This window comes from Saccopteryx leptura, chromosome 3 (genome assembly GCF_036850995.1).
Source record: "Saccopteryx leptura isolate mSacLep1 chromosome 3, mSacLep1_pri_phased_curated, whole genome shotgun sequence".
Classification (NCBI taxonomy): domain Eukaryota; kingdom Metazoa; phylum Chordata; class Mammalia; order Chiroptera; family Emballonuridae; genus Saccopteryx; species Saccopteryx leptura.
This window is the reverse complement of record NC_089505.1, coordinates 12,444,380-12,462,246: the sequence shown is the minus strand read 5'-3', so window position 1 is coordinate 12,462,246 and position 17,867 is coordinate 12,444,380. Positions and strand designations below refer to the sequence as shown.

General features: G+C 45.5%; 1 protein-coding gene across 1 annotated transcript in view; it reads left to right on the top strand.

Annotated features, from left to right (window-relative positions):
* The first annotated feature begins 15,360 nt into the window (after positions 1–15,360).
* TIAM2 (TIAM Rac1 associated GEF 2) overlaps positions 15,361–17,867 on the top strand; it is a 109,389-nt gene continuing 106,882 nt past the window's right edge. Inside the window, exons 1-2 of the mRNA XM_066372944.1 lie at positions 15,361–15,477; positions 16,583–17,734. Of these exons, the coding sequence (XP_066229041.1) occupies positions 16,589–17,734 (1,146 nt within the window). The 5' untranslated portion in view covers positions 15,361–15,477; positions 16,583–16,588. The remainder of the gene's footprint in view (positions 15,478–16,582; positions 17,735–17,867) is intronic.

The following is a 17,867-nucleotide window of genomic DNA, read 5'->3' as shown; positions in this document are numbered from 1 at the left end:
TATGAGAAAGCAATCAATGAACAACTAAGGTGTCGCAATGAAAAACTAATGATTGATGCTTCTCATCTCTCTCCGTTCCTGTCTCTGTCCCTGTCCATCCCTCTCTCTGACTCTCTCTCTGTCTCTGTAAAAAAGAAAAAAAAAAAAGGAGGTCATAGAGAGGAAAGAACTTCATGACATGTGTCCGTAAATTCATGGAACACACACACACATACTCTCTCTCACACACTCACCGATGTCTATTCACATATTTTATTGACAGTTGATAGGCTGAGCACCAAATCAAAACCAACCACTCAATTAAATAAAAAACAAGAACAGAACCCAAGAAACAACTGGAACCTGGCAAAAACCTTCACTTGCCCTTTTATTTTCACGTGTGACTTACAGGGGAAAAAATGGAAGACAGGTCAAGGATCGTGACACAGTTTTCAGTCTGAGCCACTGTAACTGGTGTTGATACTCTAGTGCCCTAGCATATAGCTATAGTGTTAGTTATTCTCAAATGTTTCTTAAGTTTCTTAACAATAGAGGGTGGTTGCTCTTGGGACAATTCATCTTTGTACGCGGGAGGGCCTTCCCCTTGGGCTACTCCAGGACAACACCAGCAGTCGCTCCTCTCTCTGCTGTCACGTCAGATTTTCTCTCCAAGCATGCCCATTCTCATGGCTGGGATTTCAACTAAAAGTTCATGTGCACATGACAATGACAACCAACATTGAAAATAATTCCTGTATCCTTCTAGCTATCATCTGACTGCATTGTTCCCTTCTCCTTCCTGGAGACACTCCTGGAACAAATTGTCCCTGTTCACCATCTTCGATGTCGTTGAACTCATCCTGAGACTTACTGCAACCCAGCGTTCTCCACGCCCACTGTGCTCTGGTCAAGTTCACCGACCTCCTCCAGGGCTCTGTCCTCAGGCCCAGTGCTCTGAACTATCAGAAGCATTTGACTCTTGCCAACAGTTTCTTCCCTGAAATACTTTTTTAAAAAAAATTGGCTTTAAAGGCAACATGTTCTCTTGGTTTCCTTTCTTTCTTTTTTTTTTTTTTTAAGACTTTATTCAATTTTCAGAGAGAGAGAGAGAGAGAGGAGGAGGAGCAGGAAGCATCAACTCCCATATGTGCCTTGACCAGGCAAGCCCAGGGTTTTGAACCGGTGACCTCAGTGTTCCAGGTCGATGCTTTACCCACTGCACCACCACAGGTCAGCCTCTTTTTTTTTGACAGAGATAGAGATCACAGAGAAAGATAAATAGGGACAAACAGGAAGGGAGAGAGAGATGAGACGCATCAATTATTTGTTGCAGCACCTTAGTTCACTGATTGCTTTCTCATATGTGCCTTGATGGGGGGGAGCTACAACAGAGTGAGTGATCCCTTGCTCAAGCCAGCGACCTTGGGCTCAAGCTGGTGAGTTTTGCTCAAAACAGATGAGCCTGCGCTCAAGCTGGTGACCTTAGGGTTTCGAACCTGGGTCCTCCGCGTCCCAGTCCAATGCTCAATCCACTGCACCGACACCTGGTCAGGCTCTTGGTTTCCTTTTGATTCACTGACTGCTCTTTCTGTTTCCTTGGTCTTTTCCTATTGGGGTGCTGCAGGACCTCTTTGTACCTCTCTCTTTCCCGTGTGTACTTATTCCCTTGGGCTTATCTCATGGATGTTTTAATAGCATCTTCATATGAAGATAGCAGGCTGGTACCTAAGGCCCAGCTCTTCCGCGAACCCAAGGCTCCTGTGTCCGATTGTCTATTCAGTGTTGCCCCTTTAACGTCCACCAGACAGCTCAGACCTGGCTGGCGTATGCAGAAACCAACTCCTTGTCCTCCTCCCAAGCCTGCTCTACTTTGCCTTCCCCATTCTTACAGTGGCTCAGACTGAAAACTGTGTCCTGATCCTTGACCGGTCACCACTCCCTCTCATCTCCCTGGGGATCCGGGTGGCTCTCCCTTTCCTCTCCCCGGATTCAGACCCTCTCCTACCCTCCCGCCCGACTTCCGCCCACATCAGCCCTCACCTGAATTAGCCCAGCAGCCCCACGGCTGCTGCTTGGCGGCCAACAGCCCAGCCAGATCCACAGGGAAGCCGCATTTTCAAATACGCCCGCCCCGTGATGAGCCTGCTGTAGTCCCAACCCTCTAATCAGGACTGTCCATCTCAATGTGGAAGCCAGAGTCCTTACAACGCCCCTTTGGGCTGCGTTCTCTGGCTCCCTGTCCCCTCTGTGACCCCTGTTACTCCAACCACACTGGCCTCCTGCCTGTTCCACCTCTCTGGGCATTTTTACTGTCTGTCCTCTGTTCCCAATGTCTTTCCCCAGAATCCACATGGTCTCCTGTCCTGCAAGTTCTTGCTTAAATGTCGCCATTCAGTGAGGCCTTCCTGTTTCCTTTCTGAATTGATAGCGCCCTCCCCTCGCTTTGTCTGTGCCCCCCCCCTTCCCTTTATTTTGTTGCTAAAACACTTGTTGCTTTCTAATATATAATACACTTAGTTTCTGTTCATCTCTTCCACTATCCCGGAAGCCCCTTGAGATCAGGGATTGGGGGGGAGGGGCTATTTATTGCAGTATCTCCAGGGCCTGGACTAGTGTGTAGCACAGAGTAGTTGCTCACTAAGCATTGATTGCATTAATTAGTGGTAGTGTGCCCCACCTAGGACAGCTGCTGATGCGGCCAGAGCAAGCTCACGTAAATGCTAAATATCACTGAACTCCTACGTTTTATCCTAAAATGGTAAAGAATATATTTTATGATGTATATTTCTTTATTAGGGAAGCCGTTTTTAAAATTACCTAGCGCTAAATGACCCTGGAGCGTCAGGAAGATGGCCCATGGGTGATTCTGTGGCCCAAGCACCCCGTCCACTTGATCCTGGCCACCGCGACCCACCCCAGTGCCTCTGGGCGGTCTGTTCTAAGTTGTAGTTGGTCTCCAGAGTAATGGCACGAAGCTGCAACTCTCAAGGAAACAAAATTCTCATTTGTGCGATGTTCTTTGTGAAGCAGTCGGGAAAAAAAAAAAAAAAAGGAATCCATTCTAATTCTGAAGCTCCTTAGTTAAAATTTCCATTCTCACCTCTCCCTTCTCCGCTGTGCCCACTGTTTGCTCCCTGTGGAGGAGACTTGGTCAATCTTTATGAAAAAGGCGTAGACCACAACTAAAAGGGGTTCCCGACAGGTGTGATATATATTTTTAAAAATAGCCACAGTAATTTCAGGTTTAGAAGTACAGAAACATTTAACAATCATTTTGATGTAATAAATGTGGGGGAAAAAAAACCCCAACTAAAAATCTCCAGGTTTGAATCTTACCTCTGCCCTTGGGGATCGTGGTTAGAGTTCCCTTTCCCATAAAACTGGGGTGATTACGGAAGCCCGCGGGGTACATGTGGCCTGGGAACTTGGCACACAGCAGCTCAGGATTCTTACCCTTATTCAATAAACCTTTCCATCTCTCTCTGCATCTCCACTTATAGTAGGTATCAGAAAGAATTTTAATTCCTGTAAAATTACAAAATTTAAACGATTACCTACTAATACTTTTTATTTTTTCCTGAAAGTTTCTGTCAAGTTGCTAGCTAAAATCTTATCAGGTTTGTTGTGCATAATCATACGATTCATGAAAAACAATTCAGCGGTGATTGGCTTACTTTTCAACGCAGGCCTAAGAACAACTTATATTGTGTAGCCTTAAGACACAGACGTTTAGAAATGAACTCTCAAATCGGGCTACCAGCCAAGCTGAAGCAGAAAACGTACACATTTTACAGGGGTGAGAAAAGCATCTATTTAAAATGCAGGGGGGAAATGTGTGGTTTAAGCCTGTTCAGTTTGTAACTTAAATGAAACAGTGTATAATGAAGAAACAGCTCGCCAATAAAAACTTGGTACAATTACCGTGGTACATTCTGGTCACAGGATGTGATTGAGCTTTCAGAGGACGGTGCCTGCTTCTGGTGTTCTGAAGCACGTGCCTTGTGTGCCGGTCTCCGAGTCAGCAAGGAGCCTGTGGTCACAGGCCTGAGACCCCAATGCATGGCCTTCTGTGTTCGTTTTGGTGTGACGCTTGGGGGTTGCCAGCCCATGCCTTGACTCGCTTTTTGTGGAATGGCTCAAGTTCATAAAAGTTAAAAAAGAGAGAGAGAGAAAGAGAGAGGTTATTTAAAAGTCATGCTAACCATTTTGAATCTCACGTTCATAAGAGCTACACAAGAAGCTTCTTTAAAAATCATTCTGATCATTTTGAATCTTGCAAATCTTTGGTTCCGGCAGTCAAAGCAGTCCAAGGTCTGAAGAGACCAGGGCATTGGCCAAATTGTGGATGAGACTTGACGTGGACTTGGGGAAGAAGGCGGACTGCACTGAACATTTAATATATTTTTAAAGAAAGACTAGAAAGCAGATATAAAAATGTGTGAAATGAATGCACTTTAATCATTCATAAAAGAACAATAACAGGAACATTTTATTTTTACCAGGGTTTTAAAAATCAGACTATAATTAACTCTGTGATTCTGATTGAAACTGTATTTAACAAAATAAATCCCCGAAGCATTTCTAGTTTCTGCTATAGCTCAGAGGTAGCTGGGTTTCTCCACGCACGGACATTCCGAAAACATACCAGCAATATTTGTGGGATTGTTGGGCTCACCGCTCTCTCGTAAACTCGGTCCTGCTCAAGTTGTCATAAACTGGCTTATTGATTCTACAAATGTTTTGTGTTCATAGTCGCTCCGCCGCCGGCACAAACCGATATGCCCTTTGGGGCAGGGATCAGCTCAAACTACCTTTTTGTTTTCTCATAGTGCCCAGCACACAGGTAGATCTTAGAGGAGGGTTTCCAGAAATTCTTGTTGAGTTGGTGAGTGGAACTCTTATTTCACTTCAGTTTCCCAAGTTTCTGCCAACACTAAGAACGTGTTTCTTCTTTGCCAATGCCGCCTCCCACGCTGTTCTTCGAGCCGTTGACTACTGTGGATTCCTTCCCTGCTGGTATCCCCAAGTGTCCCCAGGAGATGGTTCGCACTGTGGTGCTTCTGAGGACAGTGGGGTGGGAAGGGGGGAGGGGTCATGGGCAGATGACTGTCTAGGTCTCCCCAGGCTTCTCTTCCTCACACCCCCTCCTCTTACCATCCCCTCATCTCTCTAAACTTTGTCCTTGACCCCTGAGCTCAAACCCTGCTGTCCTTTCACATTCCTGAATAGGTGGTGGTAGGGGCTCTCTGTTTAGTTTACTTGTTGATTCGGTCAATTATGTATTCAGCCAATGCTCATGGACACCATGTCTTCGGACATGCTGTTCCTTGCTCCTTGGAATGTTTCTCCCCTTCCTTCCTTCCTTCCTTCCTTCCTTCCTTCCTTCCTTCCTTCCTTCCTCCCCTCCCCTCCCCTCCCCTCCCCTCCCCTCCCCTCCCCTCCCCCTCCCCTCCCCTCCCCTCCCCTCCCCTCCCCTCCCCTTTCTTTCTTTCTTTCTTTCTTTCTTTCTTTCTTTCTTTCTTTCTTTCTTTCTTTCTTTCTTTCTTTCTTTCTACAGAGAGAGAGAGGGACAGATAGGGACAGACAGATAGGAAGGGAGAGAGATGAGAAACATCAGTTCTTTGTTGCAGTGCCTTAGTTGTTCATTGATTTCTCATATGTGCCTTGACCGGGGGGCTACAGCAGAGCGAGTGACCCCTTGCTCAAGCCAGCAACCTTGGGCTCAAGCCAGCGACCTTGGGCTCAAGCCAGTGACCTTTGGGCTCAAGCTAGCAACCATGGGGTCATGTCTATGATCCTGCGCTCAAGCCGGGTTTTGAACCTGGGTCCTCCGTTTCCCAGTCTGACACTCTATCCACTGCTCCACTGCCTGGTCGGGCCTCCTTTATTTTCTTCATCAAGCAGAATCCCATGCATCCTTCAAGACTCAGTTCTCCGGTTAACTTCTTCTTTTGGAGGTCATTTAAATTTCATAGGAAGAATGTGACCCCGGTGACAGTTTCTTGTAAACTGTAGAATGCAGAAGGGTAAGGACCGCGGACCTAACTTGTGCCCAGAACTCACCGTCCTGATGGATAGTCTGTCTTCTGTCATTCTCCCTGTCTCTAGCTGAACTGTTTGCCTTGGGCAATGATTTTCCAAATGATTTGAGATTCTCTAGACTTTGGTTGTCCTTGCATCTTATTAGAAGGGACATGCCATTCTGGGGAAACTGCCATATGTGATTTTATGTCATTGTTTTTCAAACTGTTTTTGACCATTGTTCAAGAAACATGCTTTTACTTCACAAACCAATATACAGGCAAATGTATAAACACACATAAGAATTTAGTGTCATAAACAATTTGTTCCCTTACTGGGATTTACTCTTTTATTTTGTTTCGTTTTATTATATTCTCTGCTCTTTGATTTCTGCTCTGTTCTGTTCATTTAAAAATACTGGTATTGCCTGGCCTGTGGTGGCGCAGTGGATAGAGTGCCGACCTGGAGTGCTGAGGTTGCCCGTTCGAAACCATGGGCTTGCCTGGTCAAGGCCCACACAACAAGCAACCAGTGAACAGCTAGAGTGAAGCAGCTACTTCTCGTTCTGTACTCCCCTCCTCTCCCTGGAAAATCAATACATACAATCTTTTTAAAAAAATACTGTTACCAACTCATTAACTGAATATCACGACCCCAAAAATGGGCCATGACCCATAGTCGGCAAACACTTCTATAAGCAATGCTGTAGATGTCAGGATTCTTTATGAAAGAGCTGTGAGCGCGGAGGCCTTGCTCGGGATACATGGGCTTCCTAAGGTGGTGAGCAGTGCAGAAAGCTGGGCTGTTGTCTCTGTGGAATTTCTCACTTTCCCCCTTTGAATACCAGCCAGGCCTGCCGCCTGAGCTCCCGTCCCTGGGCATGCCTTGTGCTCGTTGTTTTATCCATTCATCTGTTCATAAGCAGTTGGAAGGGGTCCTGCCCAACCGAATTAGAGCCAGCGGGCTCCCCAGTGGACGCCTCGCTTTTCAGGCCCTGGGCGGCCGCCTGCTGTCTGCCCCGTTGTTTAGAAGGATGACCCTGCCTGAGCACCATTCCCATGGAGAACAGATGTTCCTTTCGCCTGCCCCTTTAGACAGAGGAGGTTCGCATCTTGGGGTTGGAAATGAGCGCCTTCAAGTCTCGATATTCGGTTCGTCCAGTGAAAAGCAGAGGAGGAAGGCGGGTGGGTAGTATTTACAGCGTTGTAAGTTGGATCCCTGACTTTGAATGCTTCAGTTTTCGAGTCTTCGGCGTATTTGTTCTGTCCTTGAGTGTTTTTAATGAGACAGGCAGTAAAATGGTAAGGCAGGGTCTCTCAGCTTTAATACTATTGACATATGGGGCCAGGTATTTGTTGTGGGGGGTCGCCCTGTGGGTTCTAGGATTTGGAGCAGCATCCATGAATACTAATCATGAGATACCAGGGGAGTGACCCCAGTTGTGACAACTGAAAATGTCTACAGGTAATGCCAGATGTCCCCTGGGAGCCAAACTTTCCATGATGGAGAATGATTGTGTTAAGGTCATGCCAGTTGTTCAATGAGTACTTTTGTTTTGGGGGGGGGGTTAGTGTCACATAATTTTCACAGTTGATTCTTAATCTATAAGTTGGTAGGGCAGATATTTTTATCCTCAAGTTGCAAATGGGGAAAAATGAGATTCAGAAAGTGTAAGTAATTTGCACAAAGACTCACATGCCATTTCAGACATGGAAGCAGGTCTTAAACCCAAGTTCTCTGACATAAACCAGACGAAGAATCTGAGACTTGTCTCTTTAATGATTAAACTCCACCCCGCCCGCCCGCCTCAACCTCCCACCCCAAAATAAAGAGAACCTGGTAGATATTGGTATAGCTAATGATGGTTTGTCCTGTTCTTATCTTCTCCTTAGCTCTAATCACGCTCTGAACAGTTTACGTGGGAGGAGGATAAGGCCCCTACTTCTGTATAAAACCCTCCCTGGAATTATGTCAGAAGCCTCGTTGGTATCTCAGGCTGTAGAAGTGGAGCTTCCCTAACTGCCTTGCGGGGCCATGAGTCTGTTTCTGTGCAGTGTCTGCCCCTCCCCTGCCCGACTCTGTCCTGCCCCCCACGGCCCTGCCCCGCCCCGCCCCGGCGAGCCCCCCCACAAAGCACCGTCTGGCCCACCCGGGGTGGCCTCTTGTCCCTGTAGTTCCTGCATCTGGGCAGCTGGCCCAGAGCCCAAGACAAAGCAGAGTGAGGGGATTTTAGTTTCCTTTGCTATGAGCTCTGTGCTCCCTGGAAGTGGAGACTTTGGGAATCTGACCTGGCAGCCCCAGGCAGGCTGGAGGCACGTGAATCAAAAGTGCATCTTGAATTTTCTTCCTGAAAGATGTTTTGCTCACTCTGGGATTCAGGAGGGGACAGTGGCTTTGGATTGCGATGGCGTATTTGCAAAATTCCTCCACGTTGCTGCATGTTTTCAGGGTGGGTAATTGACCACAATTTAAAGAAAAAGAAAGAAAAAAAACTTCCATTCTCTTTTTTATTATTTTAGTTTAAAAAGCTACATACCACACATTCATTTGAATAGGGATTGGAAGGGAATTCAGAAAAGGAAAGAATGAGATTGTGGTCAATTTTTAAATATTCTATAATTAGTCAATAATTTAAAATAATTATAAAAAAAAGTGTGTACACAGCATACAATTTTTGCCAAGTATGCACAGTCTTAGCACCATATAATTATTTATTCGAGAGTAACTTCATTTAAATGATCTCGTGGTCAGCTGCAGGCCTCATGGCACCTGACATGTACTATTATTGCAGTTCGGTATACCTAATGTGCATATTTTTTTCTATTTAAAGACACAGGGCTTTTAACTGTTTCTTTAAAAAAGTAAAGAAGCTTACAGAAAACCTGTTTTGATTTTTTCAGCCTCCTATCAACAAAAAAGTTTTAACTAGAATACCATCAAATTCCCTCAGTAAAGGAATTCGGGGGTCAGGGGTGCTAAAATTTGGACCTCTTCATCATCTTGCTTCCAGACACAAGTCACAGCTGAAGCATGACAGATAAGTATCAGTTTCAATTTGCCAGACTCCTTGGGGATGACAGTTCCAGCAGTTCCCCTCTGAGATGACTCTTCCTTTCAATACAGTCCTCATAAATATTGTATACATTCTTCCCGCCACAGCTCAAGGAGTTTTTCTTCTGTGGGGTTGACTGGAGATGTTGAACAGCTGGTCAGCATTACCCGTATGTAACATGGACGTTGTTAGGGTCTTCGGTCACCCCCTTTTCCTTTCCTCTAGGCAACACTGTGCTAGTTACCAGGACATTTCCTGGTGGGTTTGGACGTGGATCTTTACGGCAGACCCAGTAGGGAGTGAGTTCTGCTTGGTCTGTGCCCGGATCAACCTTCTGACACGTGGAACTGCTTTCATCCCATTCGCCAGGTGTTTATTAAATGCTTGCGTGGGCCCCGAAGTTGCTGGCCTTGAGTGGACAGTGTCCTGCAGAGGACAGGGTCCAGGACTATATTTTTTTGAAGTAGAACATGAAATAAAAAAAATTAAACTATTAGTTTCAAAAGTAGAAAATTGGTTTTGGTTAAATTCTGCTGCTGGGCGTGAGCTTCCAACCGAGAGCCATGCTGTGGCTTGGAATCGAGCCTTTGTGTGTCTTGAGCACCGACACAGCGGGCCGCCCAGGACAGCCCGGTGGCACTGGTCGGAGAGCTTGACGCCCGTGCCCGGGCATGTGGCCCTCAGCTCAGAAGGGCTGGCCAGAGAGGCGGCTGCTGAGCGAGCCACCGGGAGCCTTTCCCCTGCAGTGACATTCCTGGACCTTGGTCTCGATGAGGTGGCTGACACAAAAACCCACTCTGATCAGCTCAGGGGCAGCAGCCAGCAGCTTCTGCCCACTTCTGTGTAGTTCCCCGAGTTAAAAAGTATAGCTGGGGGTCTTGGGTCCTGCTCAGGGTCAGAGATGTCATGGGGCCACCATTAGAGACAGCTCGGCCAGCAGCTATCTGGTCGTTCAGATGTTTGTGGGAGCGGCCCGCTGCGAGGTAGGCGGCCCCATAGCGGGTACCACTGCAGGCCCGTTAGGTGGACATGGGCCTCGGGCGTAATGACTTAGATGAACTCTCAGATCTCCTGCTGAATCCTAAGTGGGAATCTTGTTGACATCTTTTTTTTTTTCCCTTTTTACTTAAATTGAAGATGTATGTGTGTGGATAGTCTCAGGCAGACCTGGGTCTTGTGCCTGTGTTTCATTAACTTTCAAAGTCACTTTTGACCTTTCCAAAAAAAAGCTATACAGCTGGCTGATAGGGCATGAAAAGATGTTCCATATCTTGAATCGTTGGGGAGATGAAAATCAAAACTGCAATGGGGTATCATCTCATGCTTGTTGGATGGCCACGATAAAAACAAAACAAAACAAAACAAAAACACCAGCAACAGAATAAGTATCGGTGAGGATGCAAAAAGCTGGACCCCTGTGCACTGCTGGTGGGAATGTAAAATGGTGCTGCTGCTCTGGAAGGCCGTGTGGTCGTTCCTCCAAATGGGAAGACTGGAGGCCCCATGTGATCCAGCAATCCCACCTCTGGGGATATGCTTAGAGGAGCTGAGAGCAGGGTCTCTGTGAGGTATTGGTATGCCCCGGTTATAGAGCAGCAGTATTCACAATAGCCGACGGCAGAAAGCCATCTACGTGTCCACTGACAGAGGAATGGAGAAGAGGCGTGTGGTATGTACAGACAATGCAATACAATGGCATATCACGCAGCCTTCAAAAGCCAGGAAATGCTGACCCGCGCTACAACGCGGATGAACCTGGAAGACATGATGCTGAGGGAGACAAGCGGGTCACAAAAGGACAAGTGATGTGTGCTTCTACTTACGTGAGGCACCCAGACTAGTCAGATTCGTAGAGACAGAAAACAGAATGGCGGTGACTGGGGCTGGGGAGATGGGAAACAGAGCAGTGGAGAGTCGTTATTTAATGGAGACAGAGCTTTTGTTTTTGTGTTGCAGGATCGAAAGAGTTTTCGGACTGATTGCATAACAATGTGAATGTATTTAACGATATTAACTGTACATTTTAAAACAGTTAAGATGGTAAATTTTATGTGTATTTTACCACAATTACAAAAACTTGTTTTCAGTTTAGTGTGAAATAATTGACATACATCACTGTATAAATTTAATGCATACAGCATGATGGTTTGATTACATATATTGTGAAATAACATCAATAGGTTCAGCTAACATGTATCTTCTCAGATAGATACAATAAAAAGAAAAAGGAAAAAAGAACCCTGGCCAGATAGCGTAGTCGGTTAGCACATCATCATGAAGTGCAGAGGTTACAGGTTCAATCCTGTCAGGGCACATACAGGAACAAATTAATGTTTCTCTCCCCATTCCTCTCTCTCTAAAATCAATACATTAAAATTAAAAAAAGAAAAAAGAAAACATTTCTCCTTGTGATGTGAACTCATAGGACTTACTCTTATTAGCTGCATATCTATCACACAGCAATGTTAGTTCAGGTCATCATGTTGTACATTACACCCCTAGCATTTATTTATCTTATAAATGGAAGTTTGTATTCAATACCTTTTGACCATCTCTCTCCAATTTCCCTGTCCCCACCCCTCTGCCTCTGGTAATAAGTCTGGCCTCCTTTTCTGAGCGTTTGTTTTTTCCGATTCCACATACAAGTGAGAGCACATTGTATTTGTTTTTCTCTGTCTGACTTATTTCACTTAGGGTAATGCCTTCAAGGTCCATCCATTTTTTTATGGCTGAGTAATGTTTCGTGTGTGTGTGTGTGTGTGTGTGTTGGTTGTTTCCATGTCTTGTCTATTGTAAATAATTCTGCTATGAACATAGTGGGGCAAATATATATTTCTTGCAAGTGCCATTCCCTTTACTTTAACTGTGTTATATTATTTTTTAATGAATTTTATTGGTGCGACACTGATTACCATAATTATACAGGTTTCAGGTGCCCAAGGGGCAGTTAGTGTCTTCATTTCCTTTGGATCTATGCCCAGCCTTGGAGTTGCTGAATCACATGGTGACTCTCCTGTTCACTTTTTGAGGATCCTTCCTACTGTTTTCCAGAGCGGTTGCGCAAATGTGCAATCCTGCTAACAGAGCGCAAGGGTTTCCTTTTCTCCACATCCATGCCAGCACAGGCGTGAGATGATCTCTCATTGTAGTTTTAATTTGCATTTTCCTAATGGCTAGTGATGTTAAACATCTTTAGTGCATCTGTTGGCCTTTTATGTGTCTTTTTGTTGAAGTAGCTCTCCAGATCTTTTTTTTTTAATTGGGTTTTTGTTTTTTTTTACTATTGACTGTATGAGTTCTTTATATCTTTTGGATATTAACCCCCTTATCAAGAATACATTTTGCAGAAATTGTCCCCATTCTGTAGGTTGCCTTTTTACTTTGTTGGTGGTTTTCTTTTGCTGTGTAGAAGCTTTTCAGTTTGATGTAGTCCTACTGATTTGTTCTTGATTTTGTTGCTTGAGCTTCAGGTGTCCTATCTGAAAAACCAACACCAGATTCCAGGTCAAAGAGCTGTATTCCCACTTTCTTCTAGGACTTTCATGGCTTCATACCTTACATTTAAGTCTTTAATTTTGAGTTAGTTTTTGTGACTGCTGTAAGATATGAGTCTGGTTTTGTTCTTATTTATTTATTTATTTATTTATTTTTCCGAAGCTGGAAACGGGGAGGCAGTCAGACAGACTCCCGCATGCGCCCGACCAGGATCCACCCGGCACGCCCACCAGGGGGCGATGCTCTGCCCATCTTGGGGCATCGCTCTGCCGCAATCAGAGCCATTCTAGCACCTGAGGCAGAGGCCACAGAGCCATCCTCAGTGCCCGGGCAAACTTCGCTCCAGTGGAGCCTTGGCTGCGGGAGGGGAAGAGAGAGAGAGGAAGGAGAGGGGGAGGAATGGAGAAGCAGATGGGCGCTTCTCCTGTGTGCCCTGGCCAGGAATCGAACCTGGGACTCCTGCATGCCAGGCCGACACTCTGCCACTGAGCCAACCAGTCAGGGCCTGGTTTTGTTCTTTTACATGTGAATATTAATTATTCCAGTACCATTTATTTAAAAGAGTGTCTTTTCTCCATTGAATATTCTTGGCTCCCTTGTCAAATATTAGTTGACCTTACATAGTTGGATTTATTTCTGGACTCTTGATCCTGTTCCATTGATCTTTTTGTCTGTTTTTATGCCAGTATCGTACTGTTTTGATGACTATAGCTTTATACTATAGCTTGAAATCAGAAAGTGTGATGCCTCCTGCTCTGTTCTTTATCAGGATTTCTTTGACTATTTGGGATCTATGTGGTTTCATGTACGTTTCAGGAGTATTTTTTCTATTTTGGTAAAATAATAAAAAGCCATTGGAATCTTGATAAGGATTACATTGAATCTATAGATACCATTGTTAATCTAAAAATTAACAATGTTAATTTTTCCAATCCTTGAACACAGGATACCTTTCCACTTATTTTTGTCTTCCATCTATTTCTTTCATCAATGTCTTATAATTTTTAAGAGTAGAGATCTTTTACCTTGGTGAAATTTATTTGTAAGTATTTTATTGTTTTTGATGCTATTATAAATGGAATTGATTTCATTTCTTCTTTAGAAAATCTATTAGAAACAGTACTGATTTTTATGTTAATTTTATATACTGCAATTTTAATTCATTGATGAAATCTAATACTTATTTAGTTGAGTCCTTAAGATTCTCTATATATAAAATCATGCCATCTGCATATGGAGACAATTTTACTTCTTCCTTTCCAATTCTGATACCTTCTTCTTCTTTTTTTTTTCCTGATTGTTTAGCTAGAACTTCTAGTACTATTCTGAATAGTAGTGGTAAGAGAAGCACCCTCTTCATATTCTTAGTCTTAGAGGAAAAGCTTTCCGTCATTCACCATTGAGTATAATGTTAGCTGTGTGGGCTTGTTGTATATGGCCTTTTTCATGTTGAGATATATTTCTTCTCTACCTAATTTGTTAAGGGTTTTATCATGAATGGATGTTGACTTTTATCAAATGATTTTTCTGTCTCTATTGATATGATCATATAATTCTTTCATTCTTTTAATGTGATTATCACATTGATTGATTTGTGTATATTGAACCATCCTTGCATCCCAGGGGTAAATTCTACCTGGCTATGGTATATGATCCTTTTAATGTGCTGCTGAGTTTGTTTTGCTAGTATTTTATTGACAATTTTTGCATCTCTATTCATCAGAGATACTGGCCTGTAGTTTTCTTTTCTAATAGTGTAATGTTCTAGTTCTGGTATCAGGGTAATGCTGGCCTCAGAAAATAACTTTGGGAATATTCCATTTTCTTTGATTTTTTTCTTTTTGGAAGAGTTTGTAAAGGATTAGTATTCATTTTCTTTAAATGTTTGGTAAAATTCACTAGTGAAGCCATCTGGTCCTAGGCTTTTATTTGTTGAAAGACTTATTGTTACAGATTCAATCTCCTTACTAGCAATTGGTCTATTCAGATTTTCTGTTTCTTCCAGGCTCAGTCTTGGTAAGTGGTATATTTCTAAGAATTTTTCCATTTCTTCCAGGTTGTCCAATTTGCTGGTGTAGAGTTGTTCACACATATATATTTTACTTTAAAGCAAAAAAAAAAATCAATCTCTATCAAACTCTCCCAGCTCTGCTTTCTATGTCTGCAGAGAAAATACAGGCTCTGTGTCCCAGCAGTGATCACTGCCAGAGGGCAGCACCCCCACCCTGTCCACTTCCCCTCCGTGGTGAGCCTTCTGCCTCTACTCCCTGGGCAGTGAGGCCCGAGCATGTGCTTGAGGAAAACTGGTCATCTTATCTATGGGTCAGCTTCTATAACATCAGTGATTCTGGCCAAGGACTGTTTCGCTGTGCTTCAGCGTTTTGGGTGTTGTTTTTACTGCTTAGTCTAATAGAGAACAATGAACTTTCTTGTCATGTCAGGATGATGCTCCTGCAATGTTGTCAGTGTGGTGAGTCTGAGAGTTGTTTTCCTCGTCGTGGTGACAGATGAGCCATGACTCACTCCAGCGCGCTCACCTGCTCACCCCTGGAACAAAGGCGTGCATTTGGCTACAGACGGCGTGTTGAGTTAACGGCCTTTGCAAGATTGGATGGACAGTTCTGGCTTTCTTTATATCTTCCAAACAAGCCGATGACTCAGGCCGTTCACAGACCTTTCATTTCTTATTTTTGACAGTGATTCTGGACACAGCAGTCTTTTCTTCAGATAAATGACTTGAACCCTTTGTTTTTATTTGGGGGGGGGGAACTTGATATAAAATGCTTGAGAGAGCTGCTCATATTTCTGTCTTCCAGGGTCATTTCATGGACTCCTGTCGTGCACTCATTAACCATGCTGCTGCCTTACGCCCAGGACCACGGAAATCTGGGTGACCGTTAAACTCCCTCCAAGCACAAGCTAGACTGCAGGTAAATCCAGCTCTCATGACATGTGCTTCACTGTCCAGTTGCATGACTGTGCTGAAGGGAATAAGTCAAGGTTTCATTACTGGGCCGAGTTATTTTTGTTTTAAAATGTGTTTGATAACCACCACCAAAGAAAAGTCAATCCATTTGACTTTGGTTTTGTGGCTGTACATGTTAGATTTAAGAAAATTAAAATCCTACTAAGTATGTTTGGAAACAGAACCGGAAGACTCCTCTCCAGCATTACTAAAACTGAGTGTGTGTGTGTGTGGGGGAGGTTTGGATCAGATTTCCCTTTGCATTTGGCTACACTGAGAGACTCGTTGGGCAAATTGGGGGTTTAAAGGGAATTAAAAGGATCAAACAATTTTTTGAGAGACCCCAAGTCACATGCAAACTTTTTTCTCTCATCATCATGCAAAGTGAAGACTCTTAATGTCTCTATAGAAGCTCTAGAGATTTTTTAATTAAAATGTTTTTTCCTGCCCCAAATGAAAACTTTTATTTCTTTCCCCACCTTCCTTTCATCTCAGCTTAGTTTTTGAGGTGTTTGACTCCTTTTCTCCTGTGATATTGCAACTGTGTGACATTTGAAACCTGGAGTTAGGTTATAAATGTAGTTTTTTGAATAGTAATCTCTTATATTGGTATGCAGTATTATGTATAATGAAACTGTGTATCTCTGGTTATTGAAAAATCACTGCATTTCAACTGACAGACTAAAGATGCTTTCACTTTTTTTCTTCAAAAATCACTGAATCAACCCCTCCCTACCCTCCAACCCCAAGCCTGAAGGAGGAGGTCTCTGCCTTAAGCTGATTTTTATGCCAGTTCTGATTTTAGATTAACCTCACACAACAAATTAATGCGTTTAAAGCAGCTAGCACATGAGCCTGCAATATTGTGTTCCTGGCTAATGACTTGCTTGCCTGACATGGGGGAACTGATTCAGTAAGTCTTGTCCCTACTTCTCCGAGTTGTGTCAGGCACAGAAAGAAGTCGCTCGGTTTTCTTCGTAATGTGAAGATCATTCTTGTTTTAGAAAGTTCTGTCCTAGGGAATGTCATTTAGGTCATGGCTCTTAGTGATGCTCCTGTTCTTAATTTAGGTTAAAATGGGGAACTCCGAGAGTCAGTACACATTTCAAGGATCTAAAAGTCACAGCAATGCTGCTCCTGGTGCTAAGCAAAAGCCTTGCTCCCTGAAAATCCGCAGCATTCACGCCAAGGACGACAAGTCGCTGCACGGATGGGGTCACGGAGGCAGCGGAGGGGCAGGCTACAAGTCCAGGTCCCTGGCCCGAAGTTGCCTTTCTCATTTTAAGAGTAATCAGCCTTATGCCTCGAGACTCGGTGGACCCACCTGCAAAGTGGCCAAAGGCAACGCCTACTCAAAGCACAGGGCAAATGGCTCGGGAAGTGAGTTCCTGGGCAACCACGCTGCGTTCTCACCGGAGGAGAACGGGTTCCACTATGTGGGGCGTGAACCCGCAGAAAACCATGTGGCCTCCAAGGACTGCAACGGACACCTCCTCAACTGCTACGGGGGCAACGAGAGCGTGGCGTCCACCCCGCCGGGCGAGGACCGCAAGAGCCCCAGAGTGCTCATCAAGACGCTGGGGAAGCTGGACGGGTGTCTCCGCGTGGAGTTCCACAGCGGCGGCGGCCCCAGCCCCGCGCCCGCGGCGGCGGCGGGCGGCCCGGTGCGGCTGCTGCGGTACTCGCCCGCCCTGGGCGCCCGGGCCCGCGCGCCGCCCAGCCCGCGCCTGTCCCCGGCCGGCTCGCGCCCGCGCTCCAGCAAGGGCAGCTCCCTGAGCTCCGAGTCGTCCTGGTACGACTCCCCCTGGGGCCAGGCGGCCGAGGGCAGCGAGGCCGAGGGCCCCTTCGCGGCGCCCGGCTCCCCGGACCCCAGCCTGCACGCCGCCTTCCTGCCCAGGGGCGCCCCGAAGCCCTTCAGCCAGAGCGCGTCCCTGTCCTCGCTGCGGGAGCCCTACCCCGACGCCGCGCTGGGCAGCCGGCTCTCCGACGAGTTCATCGGCGGCCCCGCCATCCTGGGCCACCGCGTGTCCTTCGCCTCCGACATGGACGTGACGTCCAGAGCGGGGCACAGGGAGCCCGGCCAGTACGCGTCCTTCACGCTCCCCTGCAGGAAGTCCAAGGCCTTGACCGAGGACCCCGCCAAGAAGGACACCCTGAAAGCGCGGATGCGCCGCATCAGCGACTGGACGGGCAGCCTCTCGAGGAAGAAGCGGAAACTCCAGGTGAGTGCGCCTTGGGGCTCAGGAAAGGGGCCCGTGTTCTCTCTCTGGGAGACGGAAATGTTAGCGCGCAGTGGGGTCCCGAGGCTTCAGTGAGCCCCAAGAGCTGGCAGTCTTGTAGTGTTCTGGTTTTTTG